The sequence below is a fragment of the Lampris incognitus genome, chromosome 15 (genome assembly GCF_029633865.1).
Source record: "Lampris incognitus isolate fLamInc1 chromosome 15, fLamInc1.hap2, whole genome shotgun sequence".
NCBI lineage: Eukaryota > Metazoa > Chordata > Actinopteri > Lampriformes > Lampridae > Lampris > Lampris incognitus.
In genome coordinates, this window is record NC_079225.1 from 15,128,689 (window position 1) to 15,154,286 (window position 25,598).

Below are 25,598 nucleotides of genomic sequence, written 5' to 3' on the forward strand. Positions count from 1 at the left end.
ACTGATTGTATCGCAAAGTGTCAGAGGGATACAGCCCTTAAGATCGAGATATTTAGAAGGCATCTCTGTGGTGTGACTTGCTTCCCACTTGGATTAATAGCAAAGAAGGGAGCAAGTTTGTGCTTTAAACTGGTGAACATTTAAACTGTGTTTGACTTTTGAAGGAGGATTGCAGGGAAGAGTCCATGTATCCATCCATCATCCGAACCACTTATCCTTCTCTCAGGGTCGCGGGGATGCTGGAGCCTATCCCAGCAGTCATTGGGCAGCAGGCGGGACAGGCCGCCAGGCCATCTCTCTCTCTCTCTCTCTCTCACACACACACACACACACACACACACACACACACACACACAAAGGGACAATTTAGTATGGCCGATTCACCTGACCTACATGTCTTTGGGGGGAAACCGGAGCACCCGGAGGAAACCCACGCAGACACGGGGAGAACATGCAAACTCCGCACAGAGGACGACCCCCAAGGTTGGACCACCCCGGGGCTCGAACCAAGAACCTTCTTGTTGTGAGGCGACCGCGCTAACCACTGTGCCACCGTACGCCGGAAAGAGTGCACCTTGATTATGTGAGTTACAGGGTGAGGCCATATGAGAGCGTTCCTCTCAGATGTTTTTGTTGTCAAGAATATGGCCATGTTGCTGCAGCATGTAGGGGAGTCAGGAGATGTGGGCAGGACACTTGCGATATGGAAGATTATAAAGTTGAAAAAGTGCAAGCGCAGTGTCTGAACTGCAAGGAAAATCACAATACGGGATCAGCAGTGTCCAAAAAGAATTAAGGAAGAGAAAGTGAATAAGAGGAGAGCAGAAACTGGATTGTTGTCTGCTGAGGCTGCGAAGAGAATGCAGAGAAACAACGAGATGGTGCAAGTGCAAAAAGCTGACCAGAATATCTGCATGGACAAGAAAAGATTTTTTGGCATTCATTACCATGGTCATAAATTGCGCAGCTGAAATAAAAAAAGGAAATTCAGAAAGAATCGAGATGGCGTTGAACGCTGCCAGGAGATATTTGAATGTTTTTTGACATATCTGGAGAAGATCTGGATGTTACACTGCGGGACGGATTTGCATCAACTCTGTCAGGGTCTGGGCGCGAATGGGATCATTTTGGGTGTAGCGTCATCAGTGTTGTGAAGTTCTTACATTTCAGTAGGTGGCAGTAATGCAACAGGTCGCATGCCAACTGCCAATAAAAAAAAACAAGAAGAAGAAGAAGACGAAGAAGAAGAAGCAGAAGAAGACGAGAAATATTATTCACAACGTCATTGGGATAAATCCGTCAGTCTATTGAATACGTCCAAAATAGAATACAATCACGACATAACTGTGATCACTTAAATGGCGTGTGCCTTGTACTTCTGCTCTATGACTTCTCCAACCTCGGATCATGATGTCAGAGATAAACAAAACAAAAAAAAACAACAAGCCACGTTAACGTTTTCCTCGGCGCTACTCCCCGTCCATTCAAGCGACGCCGTGTCGCAAAACGTTCGCGTCCTTTGAGTGGGCGGGACTTCCGGTCTGTGGCGGATGCGATGGTAGGGGGAAGCAGGGGGGAAAGGGCTTGGTCGGTATAGCGCCGGTCTGTCCGTGCGGCTCTGGAAACGGTGCTGCGGGAGTGAACATATCCCCCGACGATGCTTACCTGAGGTCGCCTCGCACAACCCGCCCGTTGAAAATGTCCGATGTCGGCAAGACTATTCAGAAATGGCACGGCAGCTTTAGAAAAGGCACAGACTTTGATTCGTGGGGACAGTTAGTGGAGGCTATAGACGAGTACCAAATGTAAGTCAACATCAACATGTGCGTGTCTTGACGCCACCTGCAACCGGTGGTCTCTTTTCTGTGCTTCCCCTTTTCTCTCTCTCTCTCGGCTCCACGAGTGCGTTGTTACGCGTAACAGGCAGGCCAGGCGGACGCTGCAGCTCGGTGCATGTTGACGTTTGCATAAAGTTGGCCACCATCCTTGTCAGTCAGTTTGCACAGCACCAAAATAAGCCCTACCCATCCATGACGTGACCGTGGCAGCGTCGAGGATCAGACTCGCCGTGTCGCGTCCGCGCCAACTTCCTGCGTTGCGACGTGCGTGTTGAAGGGATCCTTAAAAGCCCGTGTCTGCAGCTGCCTGTGATGTAAATCGCGTGTCTCCACGCACCCAGCCTTTCTCAGTAGACTGAGAAATAACCAGCCACACCCTCTCGTTGTCATGGGTGGAGTTTTCCTCGGTTTAAATCACCAACGCCGCACGCTAACGGTGGGGGGGGGGGTGTAAGGACAGTTCATAAGCATTCTGGAGATTCTTCCGCTTTATCGACTAACAGGTTAATATGCGTCGATGGCCGTTAACGGTAATCCCAACGTAGAACGCAGCAGCCCCTATCTCTGACCAGCAGGGGGCGCCAATGCATCGCCTTCTCTTTGCCGTCCATAAGGGTTCAGCCGCTTCACCAAACAGCTCTCTTGACGCTTGTGAATAGGCTTTGCGATTGACCTTTCGCAAAGTCCCGCCCCCCCTTAGTTACTGTTGCTATGCCCGTCAAGCATTTCAGAACTATCCAGGAAGTAGCCGGAAAACACCAAAACATGAAGGAAGAAATCAGCGCATTGTGTGGGTAAAAGTAACAGTAATAATACGTTAGCTGTATTAGCTGTCAATAATAGCTAGTAGCAAGCTTAGCTTGGAGCAGACAGGTATTTTTGTTGATTTTGGATGGATTAAGCTGGCCATGGGGTCTGCTATACTGCCAAATCTATCGGCGACATGGCGCTTCTTGCGTTCTGGGTTTTGGGGAGGGAAAGAAAATGACACCCCCTCCAAACTTTTCACATATCTAGTATCTGATTTGCAGATCCCATAGGCACACCTTTTCAGCATTTTGTTGTGTGTTTGAAAGCTTGACGGACCGTTGCTAAGGTAGGATTGGACAAGCACCGCTCTGGGGCGGTACTTTGCCAAAGGTCAATTCATTCTAATTTCTCTTCTCATGGGTTGACCTAGACTCGCACGACAACTGCAAAAAGAGGTTCAGTCAGCGAATCCATCAGACTTCACGGAAGATCAGAAGGTATTTGTGTCAGTCTGTCACAGTGTCACCTGGCATTGAGACTCGGCCTTGGAAACTGAGTTTTTTCACACACACTCTTCACTTCTTCTTTCCCAGAAAATTTTAGGGAAGTTTGCAACATGCTTGGAGATGAGGAGTGCAAGTTTGCAGGTTTGTTTTGACTCATCAATATGACAGCAGGGTTTACAAGAAATGTGACAAGCCAGGGGGCTCGTTGTTAATTCTTCGAATGACATGTTGTCAAGATAGCTTTTTTTTGGTTCATTATTGTTAGATACAGGAGACATTAACTTTTGAATGAAAGAAAATATATTCCTTTTGGGGGGGGTTATTTTCTCTGTTTTGCTCAGTGTCAAAACTTACAGAATGATTCCTTTATTCAAAGACATTGGGTATTTAGTTTCTGTTTTATGTGCTCTTCCTTAGAGCACACAGTCCAAAGAGGAGTTCAAGTTAGAAGACCTAAAAAAACTAGAACCTAGTAAGTATACCGATTTTAGAAGAACAGGTCACTTTATTAATCCCAACATCCTCATGTGGCATTTTGACTTCTTTTGGTTCTCTCCTTTTGTCGACAGTTATCAAAAACATACTCACATACAACAAAGAATTTCCCTTTGACGTCCAGCCGGTGCCCATGAGGTAAACGGCAGGAAGCTGTCTGTCATAAATCCTAAATATCTGACTGTGATGGGTGGGGATGATACCTTTGACGCATGCAGGAATGTCTCGATCAAACTCGCCTCCCTCTGTTAGGAAGATCCTTGCCCCTGGTGAGGAGGAGAACCTGGAATTTGAGGAGGAGGAGGATGCCGCCACAGGAGCAGGGTCTCCAGAGGCCTTTCCCTCCAGAGTACCAGGTAGCGTAGTCGCCTTCCATAGCTTTTCAGTGTTTCTTTCAGACATGACTTTGCTGTGTGTTATTTGGTTGTGTTATTCGTTGACCTTGTATGTTGTTTTTTTTCCTTTTGTGTGAGCTGGTTGACTTTGTATGTCTTCTCTGTTGTTTCTGTTGCTTCTGTGCATGGGCCCGTCGCTCTTTCCTCGCTGCCTGCCTCATTCGCAGCTTTGCAAGGTACGGCTTGGTCATGGACTTTACATAGGCTTTGGTTTTTATGGTAACATTTTCATGCCAATATAGTACACGCCTCTTGTTGCAGAAGAGAGAAAAGGTGCTGCTACCATGTGTGAATTTCGTAACTGGCTGACAGAAATAAGAGCTGGATTTCATCAGGGATGCAGACCTGAACAAAAGATGCATTATTTGTTGTCAGCTCCATCAACAGTGCCTTTAACTGCATTTCGTTGTTGTTCCCCACATTGGGAAAACTGTCAGTCCTTTTCTGTTTTGTACATCCTCTATTTCATATACTTGTATGACCTTTATCCTTAACAGGTACGCTGTTGCCGCGGTTACCTTCAGAGCCTGGGATGACATTACTTACAATAAGGATTGACAAAATTGGGTTGAAAGATGCTGGGCAATGCATCGATCCCTACATGACCATTGCTGTCAAAGGTATAGTTTCCATCCATGAGATCGATAAAGCATGCATATCCAACCGATGTAGACGGGTGCAGCACAGATGAGATGGTGTTTCTTTCGGCAGGCCACTCAACACAGAATAACATTAATAACTTACACTATGTACACATTACTAAGCACTGTCACTACTGACACTTTGCCTCTTTGCACAATGCATGTACGTATATATAAATTTAAATACATATGTAAACAATATTCCTTCATACAGACCATTTGCACATTTATTTATTATTTGCACATTTGTGTATACATATTTATTGGCGTATACCTTATGTATACTCCCAGGATTTTAATTTTTTTAATTCAATTTCTGTTTGTGTTCTTTTTGTTGCACAGTTTCAGAGTTGCCAATAAGCATTTCCCTGCTCATTGTACTTGTGCATTGAAGTATGTGACAAATAAACCTTTGAATCTTGAAAATGAATGCAGTATAAACAGATTTATTGTAGCGTAACAAGCGGTGTGAAAGACTTGATTTTTCCGTATACGCCAGTTCCACCCTCCCCATTTCAAATCCTGCACATCTCAATATACAATGAGGTGACGCTTGGCTGTAATGTCGCTATGACTGGAAATCATGCAGAGGTGAAGACGCCTACCACGGGAACCTCATGCACCCCACGCTGAAAAATATTGACCTTAAATTTAACTTTTAATTTTTTTTTCACATTTGGCTCAAATGTATTTTCTACCAAAACAACAACCTAGTTTACTGTATCCCACCCCCCCTTTTTTCTCTCCAATTGTCAATTGACTGCATAGCTGTAGTCCACTGACTTCCGGTTTCTACTGCATCCATCCGTCTGCTCATCCTCATAATTGTGGACGTAACTTGATATGTACAACTTGAAACTGTTCACCCGTATGCTGGTAGGTGCAGGTGAAAGTTTGTCGACAATTCTGTGCATGTCTTTGACATTTACCCATGGTAAATCTTGCAGGCATCGCGAAAAATATGCCACTGTCAACAGCACGCCCCAACAAACAGGAAACTGGTATGACATCTGCAGTAGAAATCGGAAGTCAGTGGACTACAGTTGTGCCCAGAGCTGATTGTACCTGTCCAATTATCCCACTCTTCCGAGCCGTCCCGATCGCTGCTCCACCCCCTCTGCCGATCCAGGGAGGGCCGCGGACTACCACATGCCTCCTCCGATACATGTGGAGTCACCAGCCACTTTTCACCTGACAGTGAGGCGTTTCGCCAGGGGGACATAGCATGTGGGAGGATCACGCTATCCCCCCCAGTCCCACCCACCCACCCAAACAGATGCCCCAACCGACCGGAGGAGGCATTAGCGCAGCGACCAGGACACGTCCCCACATCCGGCTTCCCTCCCGCAGACACGGCCAATTGTGTCTGTAGGGACGCCCGACCAAGCCGGAGGCAACATGGGGATTCGAACCGGCGATCCCCGTGTTGGTAGGCAACAGAATAGACCGCCACGCCACCTGTACGCCCCAAGTTTACTGTATTTTTTATTCCCCCCACAGATTTGAATGGTGTGGATTTGAACCCGGTGCAGGACACTCCTGTGGCCACCAAGAAGGAGGACACGTACATTCACTTCAGTGTGGACGTAGAGATCCAGAGACATGTTGAGAGACTTCCCAAAGGTACTGCCTCGTATCACATGGTACTATTGTGTCTCTCTAATAACATTTAATGCATTTAGCTGACGCTGTTATGTGACTGACTGTAAGTGCAGGAGCATTGTAATCCCAAGGTCCTATACTGCCATCGTAACTAAACTGATTGAGTTGTTCAACAAGTTTGATGTTACACAAATAGGTCATACCTGACTTATGAAGACGTTTCATCCACAAAAAATTATTAACAGCCTTCATCAGTTGGTCTTTCCATGACTTGGACAGAAATCATTCTCCAAAGAGATTTTACTGTTAGTGCTGAAATATAAGTACATGTTGACAGAAAGGATTAAGACAGAGAGGTGGGGTGGGAAAAGATATTTATCAGACTGATTGTGATTCCAGGGGCAGCTATCTTCTTCGAGTTCAAGCACTACAAGCCCAAGAAACGATTTACCAGCACAAAATGTTTTGCCTTCATGGAAATGGACGAGATCAAACCCGGCCCCATTGTAATTGAACTGTAAGTGTTTGACTTTATGGATCTTATTTCATGCAGTGTCCCTGGAATGATAAACAAACCGATATTGTCAACCTTTAGGTATAAGAAGCCCACCGACTTCAAGAGGAAGAAACTGCAGCTCCTAACTAAGAAACCTCTTTATCTTCATCTTCATCAGACTTTGCACAAGGACAGCTAAGTTACTGAGACGGAGCACGCCGTCGGTCTTTAAGATGCTTACACATCATCATCAGCAGCAGCAGCAGCAGCAAAGTTGGATTTCAACATCGGCACAGTCAGCAATACTAACAACCCAATGGCCACGGTCCCTTGTTTTTTCAATGTTGGGAGTTATTTGATGAGGAGAATTGAGCCAAACCTGGGTCTCGTCAGATCAGACCCTTGTGGGAGGCTTTTTATTTTAATTATTTTTTTTTAGCTTATGTGCATGTTGACGCGATTCTAAGAGCAACATTTTCATTCCAGTTCAGCCGATTTTCTCATGTTTACTTGAACTGAATGTGTGCACGGTCTTTTTTTTTTTAATATATCGGTGGAGCAGGTTTCCTGGTTGTAGGGCCCCACAAAGCCAGAGCTAATTAACTGCCCCCCCCAAAAAAAAACCACATAGTGATTGTTTACCTGGAAATAAATGCACATTTGACCGAGTGAAGAGACACGGTTTTATCCAGAGAGCAGCGGTACTCTTAAGACACCGGCAAAGTTCTTCATCGCCGGTCTTCCTCGGCTCTCCCAGTTGGAGAGCGTTTGGGAGTCACTGTGGATGTTTCATTGGAATTTGAGTCTTAATCGAATGTAAACCCTGATAATTTGATTATACATGAGTCCCGTGTATATAGAAATGATACCAAAATGTGTTTGTGGTAGCCGTTTCCGCCTCAGCTAAGTGTGGTGGTTTAGAGTATGGCTGAAGATTGTTCCCCGAGTGAACGACGGGTTTAAATATTTAGTCAGCTCGTGTGTGTGTGTGTGTGCGTGCGTGTGTGTGTGTGTGTTTTCTCCCCAGTTGTATCCGGCCAATTACCCCACTCTTCCGAGCCGTCCCGGTCGCTGCTCCACCCCCTCTGCCGATCCGGGGAGGGCTGCAGACTACCACATGCCTCCTCTGATACATGTGGAGTCACCAGCCGCTTCTTTTCACCTGACAGTGAGGAGTTTCACCAGGGGGACGTAGCGCGTGGGAGGATCACGCCCCCCCCCCTGAACAGGCGCCCCACCCAACCAGAGGAGGCGCTAGTGCAGTGACAAGGACACACACCCAGATCTGGCCTCCCACCACGGGCAACCATGTCTGCAGGGGATTCGAACTGACGATCCCCGTGTTGGTAGGCAACGGAATAGGCCGCCACGCCACCCGGGCGCCCAATCGCCCCCATTTTAAGCTTATCCGTCGCCCGAGAGGGCCAACGTGTTGACCTACCCGGATTGAAGTCATCCATGTTGTTTTAGAGTATTGTAAAAACCAACCCACTGCCCCGAAAACACACAGAAACTGCGACCCCATCTTCCAGTACTACCTGTTTAAGATGGAGGACGAGCGAGGGCCTCTGAAGGTCACCACCATCCATTCACTGTGCTGGCGGGCCCCGAGGGTGGAGCCGTGTCGGTGCTCATGCTGCAGCGACGGGTGTCGTGAATCCGCTGTGTGCGGACGGTTTGCATGTAAGGACCCTCGTCATGAAATACACATGCAGGGTCGAGGCCCAGACATCATCGTCTCCCCCCCCCCCCCCCCCAGAAAGAAGGGATTGTTCATTACCGGTTACTCGTTTACTATTTTCAGTCGCTAAGCAACCCCTGATGGTATTTTATTAGCACTGAAAAATCAGATTTCAAACACTTGGCACCTCTGAGCAGCCACGTGGGATTGCGAATGAGGTGTTTTATCTTCTAACTATTGATTTTAAAATTGATTTGGGGTTTCTGTGCAGATTAAAAAAAAGGGACTACTCGGTGTCATCGTTTTTCACGTACGTGATCGCGATGGTTGTGAGGTGGGGTTGCGTGTGCTGACGTCACGTTAGCGGACGGACTCGTGTTGTGAAGGACTGACTTCGCCCCGGGGTCGCTGGCGAGGTGACCTTTGAACCGCCATGACGTCTCCCTAAAGGGCTCTCTCTCTCTCTCTCTCTCCAAACACAAGTTTTTGTTTGTTCTCACTAAAACCCCACATGTGTCCTCCACCTACCAAGCCGTCTCTGCGTTGTGATATTTGGTTTTAGGTGTTATTTTTGTAACGTTAGGAAGCGTAAATGAAGCTTGAAGATGCACGTGCGCGCGCGCGATAGGAGGCAGTAGGGGTGAGAATTGTTGTTAGCAGTATTTTGGCTTTGTTGGCAGACTTGAAGAAGATTCTACACTATTTACACTGCTTCAATTTCTAATAAACTACGAAACCAGGCTGGCCGAGCCCTCTTTGTAACATGAAAACGTGGCATTTGATGGAGGCTTTATTTCCCCCCCACCCCAATTGTATTGGGCCAATTACCCCACTCCGTCCCGGTCGCTGCTCCACCCCCTCTGCCGATCCGGAGAGGGCCGCAGACCCGATGCATGTGGAGTCGCCAGCCGCCTCTTTTCACCTGACAGTGAGGAGTTTCACCAGGGGCACGTAGCGCGTGGGCTACCCCCCCCCAAGTTCCCCCTCCCGAACAGGCGCCCCCGACCGACCTTGGCGCTGGTGCAGCGACACGGACCAGGACACATACCCACATCCGGCTTCCCACCCGCAGCGCCCGACCAAGCCGGAGGTAACGCGGGGATTCGAACCGACGATCTCCGTGTTGGTGGGTAACGGAATAGGCCGCCACGCCACCCGGACGCCCCCGACGGATCCTTTTTTTTTATCGGTAGCGCTTTGCTTCGCATGCAGGTGGTCCCCGTGAGACTCGAACCCACCGACCCTCATTAGCCCCCATTTAGAAACGAGGACCGCGAACGCAGACAAAACCTCGGGTGAAGCGGTAACTTCTCGCGAGGACAGGTCCCGGGGTGATCACGTGGTTTATTTTAAACGTAAGTTTCTTAAGGAGTCCCACGGGGGGAATCGGGTCGCAAAACCGGGAAGAAACGATTAACCAGAGCTTTTGTTCGGGTGGACGTAAGCATTTTATTGCACAATGTGAGACTACGTGACCTGCCAGCCACCCCCTTTACCGGAAACACTGGGTCTACATAACACACAAGACAGACTGCTGCCATCATACACAGCACTTCATTTATTACAGCTTCAACACTACAACTGTCGAGGCATTTCATAGTCTGCAAAACTCGTCCTTCAGCTGGGTTGTCTTGTTTCTGATTAAACGCATCTTGCTATAAAAGTAGGTTTGTGCATCTTTAAATGAAATCTCAGCATGTGTGGTAACATTGTGCATGAGGACGTTTAATGGCAAAACGCGGTGCAGTTAATGTGTTTAAAGGGTCTTGACGTAAAGCACTTGATTTGAGGGATCGTTTTCCTCAACAGACCAAGTGTGATGCAAAACCTCTACACGTCATAACCGTTTGGAGCACTGGGTGCATGCATCTGGCCCACAGAAATGGGGGGAGGGGAGGGGGAAAGCATTATTTCAATTTATATATGAATTGCAAGAGTGAATTTCTTTAATTTGTATTCCATACTGATTGAAAACTTGGCTTATATCAGGACAAAAAGATCAGAAGAATGCATTTCAAAACCATGTCAGGTTGTGCCCCCCCCTCCCCCTCAAATAAAGGTGCAGCATTCAAATCGACAGAATCTAAGGTGGTGAAAACATGAAGGGGCGACTCGGTGAGGAGTCCTGGTCTGGCAGCCTCCTCCGTAACAGTACATCAACCGAGCCGAGCTAGTCCCCAGAACCTTTTAACCATTTTGTTAAAAATGTCAGCTGAACGTTTACTGCCAACCCTCATGAAGAAATGTAAATTCGAGTCACGTCATTAAACGTCTCTCCATCAATAAGAGCACAAATGTACAGAATGTTTCAAGTGTTCAAAAGAAAGCAAAGACATTGGGAAACGTAACCAAAGACAGAATTACTGACAACAGACATGGAAGTAAACAAGGTATCCATGTTTGATTTGTTGATGCGGCATAAGCAAGGGATAACAGCAATGGCTTTTACATTCTTTATTATTAAAATTTCTAAGAAAAATAGTAAAATAAGTTATACATCTGGGCAGCAAATTACATATTTCCTCTAAGCATTCTAAAGCAACAAGTTTGGGAGAATGGGAAATAGGGTATTCCTGACATGATAGAACCCAAACCTCCGTGTTTTATAATTTCCACAGGAAATGACATTTAAAAAAAAACTTTACCCTTAAGAATCTTTATTATTTTTCAAAACCTAAAAACAGCTGAAAACCCATAGGCAATTCATTGAAACGTTATTGCACAATCAAGTATTTTGCAAAGTGGCAATCCTCACTACTCTTCTCGTATCAATTTCAGACAAGATTGATTTCTGACACTATTATAAGAACATGATTTTTCAGATACATTTTCATTGCACGATTACTTTAACTGATATATGAAATAAACCTGTGCATTATGGACGAGTTGAATGTGGGTGGTAAATGTGTAGGGTTAGGGGCCAGAGTCTGTTCAAGTCTTCTGTCATTGTTGGCATTTTTCTTTTTACTCTTTTTAAGGCTCGGCCATGGCTGACCTTACAGAGTCTTGCTGGTCTGCCTCATGCTTAATGGGAAAGTTTTCCCCCTGTCCAGGGCCAGTCTGGGGCCCCACAGAGATGTGTTGGCCCTCAGGTGAAGCTTGAACAAAAGCATCGCCATGAGGAGGGGGGGGTGCAACACCTCCTGAACGCAGGTGCACTGGCGGGTAAGCATGGTCACGTGGCCCCTGGAAGCGCATATCTGGGGGGAAGGGTGGGCGTGGTCCCATGGGGCCCCGGATACCTGCAAAAGAACCAATGGGAAGAGCAAAATTATTGGACAAAATGTGGTGTAGGCTGTTCTGTAAAAAGTCTTAATGACAGTACACAGCTAATTCACATACTGAAAATGAAATTTGGGTTGTAATAGGTAGTAGTACCATGGGGCGGAGGCATCGGTCCAAAATGAGGAGGTGGATGGGGACGGAAATGTGGTGGTGGCGGACCACGAGGGTCAGGAGCATGTCCAGGACCTAGTCTAGGGCGGATGGCATGTCCATTAGATAGGCGAGGTCCAAAGTCTGCTCCCATGGCTCCAGGAGGTGGCAGACCTGGGTGTCCGTTGGGTGGTCGTGGAGGCCCATGAGGTGGTACATCGTGAGCCAAGGGGACATGTGGCCCAGTCATCCCAGCTGGGGGATGGTAGAGGGGGCCATGGGAGCCCGGGCCAGGTCGTGGAGGTCTGTAAGTTCCAGGAGGTGGCAGACGATTGTGCGGCCCAGGAGGTGAAAAAGGATCATGAGGTCCAGGACCAGGTGGGGGGCCCTGAGATCCAGGGGCAGGTGGAGGCCCTTGGACCATGGAAGCAGGGGGGTCCCTTATTGGAGAGGCCTGGAAGGATCCCAGGCCCTGAGCAGAACAGAAAGAGAGAGGCGGTGATAAATCTGCAGTCACACACCAGAATGCAGATGAATCTTATTCTACAGCTTAAGCAAAGCTTTAATCCAAACTGTGAATTTATTAATATTTTATTCATGCAGTGATTAAAAACCCCCAAACCAAAAAAAAAAAAAAAGCAATATACCCCTTCAAAAAAGTACAACTAGCAGAGGCTCAATCAACGGCCCATAGCCACACACCATGATTCTCAGGACCAAAACTCAAGCTGCTTTTGCGAATACATCCAAAAACACACATTGCTGTAAATTTATACAAATATATATATATATATACATATATATATATAAAAACACACACACACACACACACACACACTTGTGCTGTATTTCAGGCTTGATGAATATTTAGTGCTGAGAACAGGTTAAAAAACAAAAATCCAGGCAGAAATCTTAACAGCCTAGTCAAGCAAACAAGCCTTTTAATTCTTCCCAAAGTCCATATCCGCTTCAGGAAAGGGGGGGGGGTAGGTTGCTGATGCACACCTCCAAGCCTAGAACCTAGACTGGACACCCCAGCCTCTATACTCACTGGCTCTGGACTCTCAGTGGAGGCCTCAGCCTTTGTCTCTGAATCTACTGGTTCTGTCTGTTTCAGAGCAAGGACAGACACAGGGATGATAAAAGGTAGGACCAGTGGGCCTACAAATAGATAGAGGAAGGCTGTAAAAAGATGCTTTGACCATTAGAGGCAGACTTACAGATCCATCAATGTTGGCAGGTGATGAGGTACGGGGGGCCATCATGTCTGCAAAGGGAGAAAAACAGCATAGCGTTGTCTTTATGCATGCTCAATAAGCCAGGTAAGGAAATCACAGGAAGTTGAATCAGTTCATCTGGACAGTGTTTATTGGGAGAAAAATTTCATCAATCTTTTAAGTGACTTCTTCGGTCTCAACTGACTGCAGGTATCCCCACCCTTATAAACAGCACAGTGGCATATACCATATACCACCTGGTGTTGCCCGGGGAAAATGTTCTCACCAAAGCAACCAACGCGATCTGATCTTTATGATACAGTCGATGATAAAATATAGGATAATTTATGATATGATACATGTAATAAATGAATGTCGAATAAACGAAATCTTATAAACAAAAATGATCAAATGTCATAATTTTCAACCATTCATCAAGCTTCTTTGCCAATTTGTGTATTAATCGCTCAGTGTTAAAGTGCCTCAGGGTAAACCACGTTGCGTGCCTTCAGGCTAGCATTGACAATGTTAAGTGTAGTGCCTCCCTTGACCACTGGAAGGATTTGCCGGAAGTCTCCACAAAGCATCGTTGGAATGCCTTTTTCGCAAATAAATAAAAATGTTTACTTGGTTTTTGAAATATTTTTCGTACTGTGCAATCCTTGGAAAGTGCTAATTCTAAAGATACCTTTCTTTTTGTTCTGCAATGAGTATTTCTGGAGTTTTAAGTGAACATACAAACATACACTCTTGCTTTATATATATAGATGACCATTAACTAGAGGTTCCAATGGTGATGGGGACATTTGATTATTGACGTTTACCGTAAACCAACACATACTGATCAGTATTAAGATTGGACTCTCATCATCCACTGGAGCACAAACTAGCAGTCAGGATGCTGTACCGCTGAGCTGACAATGTCCCCACAGATGAAGCGGCCATGTAAGGGGAGAAATCCCAGATGAAACAGGCCCTGGTTAAGTGTGGTTATCCTAACTAGGCATTTGTCAAAGCCAGGAAGACGCCCAAACAGTGCACCAGCCAATCGAAAAGAGGAGAACGACAACATCTGCCTAAGCGTAAACCAGTGTTGATTCCATATGTGGCGGGAGTGTCAGAACAGTTTGAGACATGTATTTTCCATACACCGCGTCTCAGTTGCTCTAGAACCCCAAAACACTGCACCAGAAATTGGTCCACCCCAAGGATCGGGTCCCCGTGTTACCTCTGGCTTGGTCGGGCGTCCCTACAGACACAATTGGCTGTGTCTGCAGGTGGGAAGCCGGATGTGGGTATGTGTCCTGGTCGCGGCACTAGCGCCTCCTCTGGTCAGTCGAGGTGCCTGTTCGGGGGGGGGGGGACTGAGGGGAATAAGCGTGATCCTCCCACGCGTTACGTCCCCCTGGTGAAACTGTTCACTGTCAGGTAAAAAGAAGCTGCTGGTGACTCCACATGTATCGGAGGAGGCATGTGGTAGTCTGCAGCCCTACCCGGATCGGCAGAGGAGGTGGAGCAGCGACCGGGACGGCTCGGAAGAGTGGGGTAATTGGCAGGATACCTGCAGTCAGTTTAGACGTTGTGTCCAGATGAACTGATAAAGCATAGCGTTGGTTGGCAATTCAGGAATTGAAAGGCAAACCCTTCAAAAAAATTGAGGACGTACCGATTCCGGACACGTGTTTGTTGTCATGGTAACGACTATGAGGGTCTGATGGAGGCCGGGGTCCTGAGAAAAACAAACGAACACCAAACAAATTAAATTCTTTGAGAGGTTACCTTGAGAATTGTCTTAAGATATTTGTGTAAATGTTCATTTCTAGTAGAAGGAACAACAGGTCAACTGTCAGCAGCACAAAGAGCCAATAATATTTGTTTCAATTTCTTCCTTCTCGTTTGTTCATTCCTTTCCTGTGATTAATGCAACAGCCTAAACATACCATAAAATTAACATCACAACACATTTTGGAAAATGCTCACAAACAACTCATGATAAACACTAAATAATTCTTAAGTCTTTTGCTTTCATTTCCTTCAAACTACTGTACATCTACAGACCATTTCCCACTGCATGTTTATACTAATGACTTAAAAAAGATGTAAAAATATAAAGCTAAGGAGAGATAGGATCAGTTTCTTGATTAAGCCTCAACAATCAGAGGAGTGGAACATTCTGGATTATTACTACAAGGAATAAAACAGGCGAGGCAGGCTTGAACAAGAACAGGAGGATTCCAACATAAAAAGAGAAATTTGGTAAAACGCAACCACAGAAGAAAAATGCAGGAAGAAATAAAGAACTGGACAAGACCCACAGAAATAGACCAAGGAGAATGAGTTGCAGGATGAGACGAGCTATGGGAAGGAAAAAAGTAAAGAAATTCAAGAGGGGAAAGGAGAAAGAAGATAAGCAGGAAAGTGCCAGCATTTGTGGACGCAGGATTGAAGGGAGGCGCTGGTATGCAAATGATGGGTGAAGAGAAAGTCATCCGCTGGGACTCACCATACGGGTCAATTCTTCGCCCCACGGGGGCAGAAGGTGGGCGCCTGGGACCTTCTATCATTAGAGGGGGGGATGGCGCACCCCCACTTACAGGAGAAGGCCCGTATGAATCACCTGTTATGATTAAACCATCCATTTAAATGAGGACAAATAAATAGCCAATTATTGCCTTCTACAGTCCAGTTAGTCTCAGTGTAATGTTAATCTCCTGACAGCAAAACACTTCGCAAGTTAGAGGACATGTTGCAGTCTCCCCACAGATTTTTTAAGTAATATGAAAACATGAACAAAGATAACCAGGATAACCCAAATGCAGGCATGCAAACTGGTTAGGAGCGAAAAAGGTGAGAAGGATGCGTGAGCAGAGGGAAAAAAAAGACCCGTGGTTCGGGGGTATGCTCCCCCCAAGATTTTTTTTTTTTTTGGAAAAATAAGGTAAATGCTCATTTCTTTGTCTTTTGGGGTTACTCTGGTGCTGGTCACAAGCTAACAGAATTACAAGATGGAGCAAAATAAAGTACAATTTATGAAGTGCAAATATACCTTTACATATGACATGCTCACATTTATAAAGAAAATTAACAAAGGGCAGCCCCACCAGGTACACAATTAATCATAATTATTTTCAAAATTATTACTCTCCGTGTTGCTCTGTGTCAGAAACCATGTTAAAATATGAAAATAAAATTACAAATGTGAATATGAAAGAGAATCCAATGCTTTAGGACTAGTGGTGGTGGGGGGGCAGGGCTGAGGGGTTGTCCTTATTTTTCTGCTTGGTCTGGACCTGTGTCTCAAGGGCCCGCTTTCACTGTTTTGCCATATGCCTCAGCCTTGCCTCCTTCTCTTCAGCCGTCTGCCTTGTACTCTCCTGAGCACTGCCAGATGGTTGGCAGCCATTACTTGCTCTGCTGCCGTTGCTTTTCTAGCAGACTCTGGGTCATGTCTAGATGGTAACCCTGGATTTGCAAAACTCTCGCAGTACTTTTAACTTATACTAACACTTGCACACTCTACACATGAGCCATAATCGGCTGCCGTTGGCGTTTGTCAGTGGTTCCTGCTGACTGGATGTTCTTAGAGTGTGCGGTCCACCTCCCTGTGCCTGACATCCTCCCTTAACAATGTTAGCTAGCTTGCTAACAATTCTTGTTTCCTCCAGTTTGATCTCTTACCTCAGGCTTTCTCACTGGCTGGTATTTTTCAGTTTTCAGCTGACACCTTCTCCGTAGTTTCGTGGCTTCATTTTTACTTTTTCCACAAAGCAGGTCACAGACCAATGGTCTGCGCTTGCGTAGTCTGGCTTCATGCTCCATTGTCTTTCTATGGAAGTCACTTTGAGTAGGCAGGCTCTTGACCCCCCCTCCCACCCCCCAGTTATTTCTCAGCGGATCTGCACAAATCGCATAGGCGACCTATTTTGGACTCACAACAGCGAATTTCGCTAAAAGGTGACAAGTTTGCATGCCTGCATATAATAAATAAAATAATATTATTAACAACTGATTCCTCAATTTCTAGAATTACCACTGTTACCCTGGGACTGAGCCTCAGAGCCTCCTCTCTCCCTTTTATTCCCCAATTTCTCAAAGGCTGCACTGTCCTGATTCAAAATTAACTAACCATTGTCGCTTTAGCTAAACGAAGTAGATCCAAGGTGTGTCTACTCAGACAATGTTCAAATAGGCAAATCTTTTGTGTGCAAGTGTGTGGGTGGGGGGGTTAAGAGCTTTTTACCTTGACGGGGCCCTATAGGTTGTCCAGAGCTGGGCCTAAAGAGTGGAGCACGCCGCTCATTTAATTGGGAGGTAAGTACAGCCAATCTGAAGGGGGAGAAAAGGTACCAATTGTCTGCTCACATTATAAAGTTGTAACTCCAACTCTTTCAGTTGTAACCCAAATATCTGAACGTACTTCTATTAGCTCTGTAATGTACTCACTTTTCACGCAACTTTGATGTTTCGACCTTCTCTTGATTCAGAGTTCGCTCTGCGTTTCGCGCGGTCACCTGGACACACCAGAACACCAATATGATTTGAAATGTAAATCCTGAAGCTTGCATAAAATTAGGTGCATACAATCATATAGAGTAAACAGGCTTGTCACAATTACTACACATTTTCATTTTTGCAATTATTTGAGTTGACAGTACACTCCTTTGCCAATGCCTGACAAGCAGCCATTGAAATGAACACGAATTTAGGCCTATTTGTAGTTAAAAAGCCACAACAGCACCAATGTGGACACATGTTGGTTTCATGTCAAATAAAAAGGAAAGTAAAAACTTGGAGGTGATTTAGAATTTCTTTGTCTGGTTCAGTATCTTTGTATGTTTCAGTTAAATATATCATATTGCCTTATGTGATCTTTGTGTCCAACATCAAAAAGGTAAATCAAATATTTCATTTATATGCTCCAATGGTTAATCACAATTATTTGTATGATAATTAACTAAAATTTCCTGATTGTGACAGCCCTAAGAATGAAGAATCAGAATCAGAAATACTTCATTCATCCCAGAGGGGAAATTGGGTATTTCAATTTCCCCGGAGAATTATAGGCCCTTTCTGTGAAACATACCCAGTTATGATGAGTTTTATTCTCCTGTTCTTTTATCTGAAAAAGAAGTGCAAAGACATAAGAATACAAGGAAATGACCCTATTACCATAGCATTATTTCATCCTGTCTAATTATGCACTTACTTGCTCCTTATAGACCTCCTCAGTCTTTTTCATCTGCTCCTCCATTTCATTGATGCGTTGCCTTAAAACTTTGACCTGCTCCTCTGCCTCCACAGCTTTGCCACCCACCTCAGAGAGTAGACTCTCCTTACTGCGGCGCTCCAGCTCTTCCTTGGTCAGTCTCCTGTGAAGCCACCAGAAACACTAACTGTAAGCCCATAAACATTTTACTGCATTCCAACTTAAATCGAATCCAATAGTTAACATTTTGATTGGATTTTTGGACTTCCAACATTTTGGCTGGTGTTCATGATGTCTCCCGAAAGAGGCGGCACAACAAGACCCGTCAGGTAGGCCAGTGCACAAACCTTTTTCTCCCTAATTACACTTGGCCAATTATACCACTCTTCCGAACTGTCCCGGTCGCTGCTCCACCCCCTCTGCCGATCTGGGGTGGGCTGCAGACTACCACATGCCTCCTCCAATACACGTGGCGTCGCCAGCTGCTTCTTTTCACCTGACAGTGAGGAGTTTCACTACGGGGACGTAGCATGTGGGAGGATCACGCTATTCTCCCCAAGCAGACACCACGACCGACCAGAGGAGGCGCTAGTGCAGCGATCAGGACACATACCCACATCCAGCTTCCCACCCGCAGACACAGTCAATTGTGTCTGTAGGGACACCCGACCAAGCCGGAGGTAACACGGGGGATTCAAACCGGTGATCCCCGTGTTGGTAAGCAATGGAATAGACCACCATGCCACCCGTATGCCACAAACGCGTAAGTTATTTGACTGCCAGCATCACATGCTGAAATGACAAGTCAGTCTGACACTACATAAGGTGTTGGTGTCATGTGTACCAGTGTCAGACAATGGGCTCTTTTTCTATACTTTTCTGGACGTTCGGCCTGTTCAAAACTACTACTTTTGATTGCTCCCGTTAGGGGTTGCCACATCGATCATCCGTTTCCATTTCTTCCTGTCCTGTCAAACCAGCTATCTGCATGTCCTCTCTTGACACATCCATAAACCTCCTCTTTGGTCTTCCTCTTCCCCGGTAGCTCCATATTTGGCAACCTTCTCCCAATATACCCAGTATCTCTCCTCCACACATCTCCAAGCCATCTCAATCTCGCCTCTCTTGCTTTGTTTTGGCTTGTTCAAAACTACGACCTGAAAACGATCAAATTCATTGATAATGTATTTCCAAACTTACTTCATAACCCTGAACTCTTTCCTAAAGTGGAAATCAAGAAAAGAATAAGCACAATAGTGTTTAATGACAACTACAGTGTACACTTACTGCTGCAAAGCATTCTCCTTCTGCTGGTACATCTCACACATGATTTCATTTTTCTGCTGAAGAATCTTGAACTGGTTTTCCACATGGCTCTTGTCACTTTTTAAAGTTGCAATGGAGTGCTCAAGCTCCCGGTGTTGTTCTAAAGCAAATCACAATTCCGTGTTTTGAGAGGAATCCCATATAGAATTCTAATTAAGTGTACATTGTACACCATATACTTTTCTTGTTGCTCTTTGGTATGGATGAAATTGATTATGACAAACTATTTGGTGAAATTCTCTCCCCATTTTTGTGCAAAGTAGTAAATTTATGTGACCAACATACCCTCCAGTGCTTTACGAGCATTTTCCTCATTCAGTAATTTGGTCATGAACCGATCCCGCTCCTCTTCTACCACGGTAAGAGTGGTCTGGACCTGGGGAGAGGTTTGTAGGCAACCAGTTGAGGAATGGTGCTTTACTGAAGGCAAAACTTTTTCTTTGTATTTATTTTGATAAATTTTGCCTTTCAGATACAGGCATAATGAAATTTATGGCTGCCATCTTACTCGAGAAACATCCATCATCTGTTTGATCCTGACCTTTATGGCAGTCTTTTTATCTGTAAGACAACATTAAAAGCGCAACAGATAGTTTGTATGTTAAAAAACGGAATTTACACAACAACTTGGCAACAGAAAAATTTTAAATTTGGGAATATTGGGGGGTCAGTGTTTTGGTATTCTACATCCTGTGGCATTTACTTAAGTGCAGAAGTTTTCACTCACCGATGGCCACCTCACCATTGGCTAAAGCTTTGCTGTCACTTTTTTGCAAATCACAAGCGTCTAGGTCTGCCAGCAAGTCAGACAGCACCTGACAATAAGAAATTGTGTGGACTAAGTTATGATAATAATAATAATAAAAAAAAGAAGTCTGACCAAAAACACTGCATGCAGTTTCTGCAAGATAAGGTCTACTTGGCATCAATATCAACTCTTTAGGATTTGATACGACTGAGAAAACCATACATGAAAAAATGCCATTACTGGATAATATACTAACCTCCACATTGTGGTCTTTGAGGACCACCGAGTCCTCAAGCTCTTTCTGGGACTTCTGGTAAACTTTGATCTGCTCGCTCAGCTCCATATGTTTGCCCTCCCATTCCTTGATAGTTGACTTGAGCTGCAAGAATAAACAGGATTGGTCAAGTGTATTAGGTTTGCTAAAATGACGTGGCTTCAGTCAACTAGAGATTTATGCTTAGAATAACTTAGGCTGGAGTCAGGGTATTTGTATAGAATTATGCAGTATTAATTCAGTATAACTATATCAATTTTGACTGACCAGCCCAGCACCGACTGTTACTTGAACACATTTGTCAAATGCATACTGAATTTTTCAATGTTAACCGGAAAATTTCCGAAGAATGGACCAAATGTGGGTTCTAGAGCTGGCCCAAATATCAATTTTCAAGCTTCAGATATTTGGCCCATTTTCCAAACAAATATCGAAATATTTGTTCTAAATTAGATTTTAAATAAAATCAAACCAGGGCTTAAGGCAGGTGACAGATTATGAATGCAGTGAAAACCGTTATTTTATATTTCAGTGTTGACTGAAAAAACAAAGGGAGGGAGGGTATAGCCTAAATTTCAGCAGCCATAAAAAACAAATGAATAAATACTATACAAATACTGAAATTCTGTACAAATACCAACCTGCCCAACTAGTATCTGAACATTCAGATATTCTGGGCCAGCCCAGGTAGTTTGCCCAGTGTTGAACAACTTTTTTTGGTATATTAGCGATTTTTATACGATTTATATTTTATATCAATGCATATTTATCCTGCAAGGGGAAAATTACACGAGAGTGAAAAGCTGAGGTCTGGCCTGTACTTTTAGTTAGCGTAAGTTTTAGAAGTCAGGATACAGGACAACTTAAGTTCCATTGCAGCAAGCTTAGTTCATTGACCCCAGTCACCACCAAAAAAAAAAAAAAAAAATGTCACTTACCGTTTTGCTTTCTTCTTTTAGTGCTGCATAATCTCTCTCAAGGCATTTGTGCTGAACATTTCTGGCATCTTCACGAATCTTAGCTTCATCCAGGAGTATTGTGGTCTATGATATAAATAGTTATTCAGTAAGAGATGGTGAGACAAGTAATGCACCATAAAGCTCTATGGAAACAAACCATTAAGAAAACATTAGGTCAAGACATGGGGGCTTCATGATGTCTACCTTAGCCAGCGCTTCTTGAGTCTTTTTCCTACTGAGCTGTAGCTTTTCATTGGACTTCTCCAATTTTTCAATCTGCTCAAGAAATTGAGAAGAACCATAAAGAAGATTAAAGAGCATGGGGTGAAGACGCATCTAAAATAAATAAATAAATAAATTCTCTCATTAAACGTCATGTCCAGATGAACTGATTCAACTTTCTGTGATTTCCTTACCTGGATTATTGAGCATGCATAAAGAAAAAAAAAGTTTAAAATAACTTACCCGGCTCTCATTTTTAAGAGAATTTGCTCTCTCTTCCTCAAGGAGCTTTGCATATGTTTTCTTTTCCTCAGAAAGTTGTTCATTTTGTGTCTCTGCCTCCAGAACTTTATTCTAAAAAAAGTAGTAAAGGCAAAAAAGAGATATGATTTATTCAAAACCCTTGCTAAATGGAAACTATGCATGGTCATCTCTTTTGCTCTCTGAATCAAAGATCAAATCTGTATGCTGAAATAATAAGGGTACCACAACCAAATGCCTTTGCCAAAATGTGACTACAATCATTTTTCCTTATTAAGGGAATTACTATACGCTTTTCAATGCAGGCTTTAGACACACTTCAAACTCCTCAGAAACTGCATGTTGACATTTTAGGACTTGAAATATGTTCACCTGAACGCCCGAGTTTAAATTTGACTAGAGTAAAAATTCTGTCCAATACTTCTCTAACTGCAAGGTCCTAAGATCATTCCAAATATCCTCTTGACCCTCACCCGCAACCAATTTATTGTTATAAAATCAAAAATGTCATTCAACTTGTAAGTGTTGCAAAACAATATAGGCTCTCCAGAACTATGCAAAATGCAAATATTACATACACAAAAACAAAAAATATGATTTCCTTTCCTAGGTCTCTAAAAATAAGACTTCTGTGAACAAAAGGTAAATACTCCTAAATAACTTTCAATGCGTTAGTGATTACCTGAAGTTCTTCGTTTCTTTTCAGGGCACAACTAGCTGTCTCCTCAGAGAGTTTTCGTTTTTCTTTTAGTTCTTCAGTCTACAAAAAGCAATTGGGGGAAAAAAAAAAATCAAAAAGACAGTTAGCTACATTTATTGCTTGAATCTTGCTTGGCCTGTATATTTAACTAACCAATTCACCTGTTTCTGGAGTTGTGAAATCTTTAAGGTAGCTTCATTCTTTTCTTTTTGGAGTGCCACCATCTTGTTATTGAGCCCCTTTTCATCCACTTAAGAAAGACACAGCAGTCACTCAATCATGATTCATACAATTACTAATAAATAACAATATGTTCATCCATGTAATATGAAGAAGTAAAGCATGAAAAGCTTACCAAGGTACTCTCTTTTCTTTACCTGTGCAAAATCAGATTGGAGCAGATAAATCAGGCGAGAAGTCTGACTTCAACTTCATTATCAATGTTACTCAAATGTATAAACAAGGCTCACAGGAAGACCACATTTCACTGTAGTCTTCCTGTTAATGTAAAATAAGGCAGCTGGTTTTCCTAATTCAGTCTGTTATCTTTGACCATTTTTAAGGATATTGTGTGCAATACGGAGAAGACTAGTACATTGCATCTCCCTGTTTTCTTTTAATTACATGAATTTAATCAGCATTTTCTGCAAAACAAGTAGATCACAAGAGAGAATTTGAGTGGGCATAAGAGCAGCAATATCATGAAGCTTACGGCCAGTATGGTCCTCCAGAAAATGAAGGTGAAGGTGATTACTCCAACCAACGCAGTGATGAGAACAGCTTGCCAAGGGCATCCAAACAAGGTTTCCCCTGGCTTCCATTCTTCTGGCAGAAGGGAAATCATCTGAGGACATACAAATACAAACAGTTTTCAGAATTGTGATCAGGAACCCATAAACAAGATGAAAGTGGGTAAAAAGTCATCTTACTTCATAAAACGTGAAAAAAATCAAATTGCATTAATGCTATGAAAAAAAAAAAGATAACATGTAGAGGGCAACGAAATATTTGCATTGGTCAAATATGCACTTAGGCACTTCAGTAGGTCAAATCTCACAGTGACAAATCACTGTAAGTAGGCACCTTAAAGTAGTTTTTGCACCTATCCAATACACCAGTGGTTTTCAACCCAGTTCTTGGAGACCCAAAATACTGCTGGTTTTCTATTCTGCAAGGTAGTTCATTACAGTCACCTGCTGTGTCAAGTATTCGGACGACTGAATACCTGATAAGCGTTGAGACCTGGCACAACATTGGAATGTAATTCACTACCTGTCAGAACAGAAAAAACAGCAATCCTGTGGTTCCCCAAGGACTGGTTTTAAAAACAGTGTTGTTATCTATCCCAAGACAGTGCAAATGTCCTCTCATTAATCAAACCCTGGTTAACACCTAACCTTTTAACAGTGGTGAATGACAGACTACCATCATCACACCACCAAGAGGCAGATTTATCATGAAACCACATTTTGTCCAACATTCCCGCACTGGGCTTGTATGAGTTAAGGAACTGGTATCATCATGCTACAAAACAGAGGATGGTGTAAATTCTCTACTGAGTTCTATTACAGAGGAATGCAGTTAGCTCCATCTAGTTTCAGGTAACTATCTATCTTGCTAACTAGTTTAACCTCTTTAACAAACTTATACAGTTATTTGTATCTTTAAAATGTATTTGGGGTCCGCAGTGGTGTAGCGGTCTAAGCATCAGCTTTGCGTTGATGCAGTTGCCCACTGGGGACCGGGGTTCGCGCCTCGGTCTCGTCAGATCCGACTATGGCCGGACTCGATGAAGCAGCAATATTTGGCAACGCTGTCTTCGGGAGGGGAGCGGAGTTGGCTTGTGTTTGTCACATGAATGCGTCTCTGGGTGTGTCGGAAAAAGCAGTAGTTCGGCCTGGATTCGCCTTGTCACGGAAGTGGCGAGGCGTCTCCTTCGAGACTGCTGGCCAGAGAGATGTAGTTGGCAAACGCATGCAGTACGAGGGTGGGTGTTTGATCTAAAATGGGGATCGATTAGCCACTAAATTGAGAGAAAAAGGGAAAAATTAGAAATACATTTATTTAAAAAAAGCGTTTAATAGGTGGACTTTTTGCCAGACTGATTCTACCACCATAAAGTTTCTGTCCTGAATGGGCCAAAAATATTGATACTAGGAATAACAAAAATTCTTGAGGGATGTATTAAAAAGTATTGTATTCATATGGGCTTTGTGTCATGATACATATGTACATGGTGGAAAACTGACCCCACTATATACATTTACTATCTGACACTTCAATGATTATGCCAGCACAGCAAGAAACTAGTATAGAAAAGAACCTGTCAACAGTGGCTGGTTACCAACAAAGTGGCTTGTAGGGTAGTCAAACTTAAAAGCAACTGTAAATATTTACCAGATGAGTTCAGACTAGTGTTACATTTACTGAGGCAGGACTAGAAATTTGCATGCAATCGTACTGCAGAGCCCTGCTTAACATTCCAACAATTGTAAAACATTTGAACTGAACATGTGGCAGTTAAGACAGGAACAAACGCATAACCCCTTGTTTCAAAGAAAAACATCAATCTGGATGATACACTGCATTACGAGCTGGGCTCTGGATTCATATTATAACGTGTGCCCTTTATCCCATACACTCCAGCGCAAATCAACATATTATGCAACTATGAACACGAGACAGGGGATGGATTATACACTTGATACCCGAATTCATCCTACAAAACATAAACATGTTACAAAGGGATCTTAAGGAAGCTAAGACAGCGCAGTAGTCCAATTTAAGAACTAGTTCAGTGAGCAGAATCAAGGAGTTACCATCAAGCTTCCTCTTTATGCAAATAAATTCTAATCAGCAGGTCAAAGCAGCTTGCTTGCTGAACAAGTAACGTAAAAAAATGCATG

The 25,598-nt window shown here is 43.9% G+C and overlaps 2 protein-coding genes across 4 annotated transcripts in view; one reads left to right on the forward strand and one right to left on the reverse strand.

The window, feature by feature from the left end:
- Window positions 1-1,568: 1,568 nt before the first annotated feature.
- On the forward strand, window positions 1,569-7,011 carry aida (axin interactor, dorsalization associated). Its single transcript, XM_056294024.1, has 10 exons — window positions 1,569-1,805; window positions 3,019-3,085; window positions 3,182-3,235; window positions 3,512-3,566; window positions 3,664-3,727; window positions 3,842-3,945; window positions 4,482-4,604; window positions 6,126-6,248; window positions 6,627-6,744; window positions 6,823-7,011. Exons 1-10 carry the CDS (start codon window positions 1,699-1,701, stop codon window positions 6,920-6,922), a joined length of 915 nt encoding a protein of 304 aa, XP_056149999.1. The 5' UTR covers window positions 1,569-1,698; the 3' UTR covers window positions 6,923-7,011.
- A 125-nt stretch (window positions 7,012-7,136) lies between these two features.
- Window positions 7,137-25,598, reverse strand: part of mia3 (MIA SH3 domain ER export factor 3) — a 28,900-nt gene continuing 10,438 nt past the window's right edge. Inside the window, exons 7-28 of one of the 3 annotated variants that reach the window (XM_056294016.1) lie at window positions 23,405-23,536; window positions 23,048-23,069; window positions 22,854-22,942; window positions 22,675-22,752; window positions 21,975-22,085; window positions 21,714-21,785; window positions 21,489-21,593; window positions 20,533-20,655; window positions 20,256-20,343; window positions 20,037-20,089; window positions 19,814-19,904; window positions 19,490-19,628; window positions 18,203-18,365; window positions 18,080-18,115; window positions 17,440-17,507; window positions 17,237-17,322; window positions 15,500-15,613; window positions 14,663-14,725; window positions 13,000-13,046; window positions 12,831-12,887; window positions 11,783-12,251; window positions 7,137-11,646 (exon numbers count right to left, since the gene is read on the reverse strand). In XM_056294016.1, coding sequence (XP_056149991.1) covers window positions 11,378-11,646; window positions 11,783-12,251; window positions 12,831-12,887; window positions 13,000-13,046; window positions 14,663-14,725; window positions 15,500-15,613; window positions 17,237-17,322; window positions 17,440-17,507; window positions 18,080-18,115; window positions 18,203-18,365; window positions 19,490-19,628; window positions 19,814-19,904; window positions 20,037-20,089; window positions 20,256-20,343; window positions 20,533-20,655; window positions 21,489-21,593; window positions 21,714-21,785; window positions 21,975-22,085; window positions 22,675-22,752; window positions 22,854-22,942; window positions 23,048-23,069; window positions 23,405-23,536 — 2,475 coding nt within the window. In that variant the 3' untranslated portion in view covers window positions 7,137-11,377. The remainder of the gene's footprint in view (window positions 11,647-11,782; window positions 12,252-12,830; window positions 12,888-12,999; window positions 13,047-14,662; window positions 14,726-15,499; window positions 15,614-17,236; window positions 17,323-17,439; window positions 17,508-18,079; window positions 18,116-18,202; window positions 18,366-19,489; window positions 19,629-19,813; window positions 19,905-20,036; window positions 20,090-20,255; window positions 20,344-20,532; window positions 20,656-21,488; window positions 21,594-21,713; window positions 21,786-21,974; window positions 22,086-22,674; window positions 22,753-22,853; window positions 22,943-23,047; window positions 23,070-23,404; window positions 23,537-25,598) is intronic. The other 2 variants (XM_056294018.1, XM_056294017.1) reach the window with 2 other exon arrangements.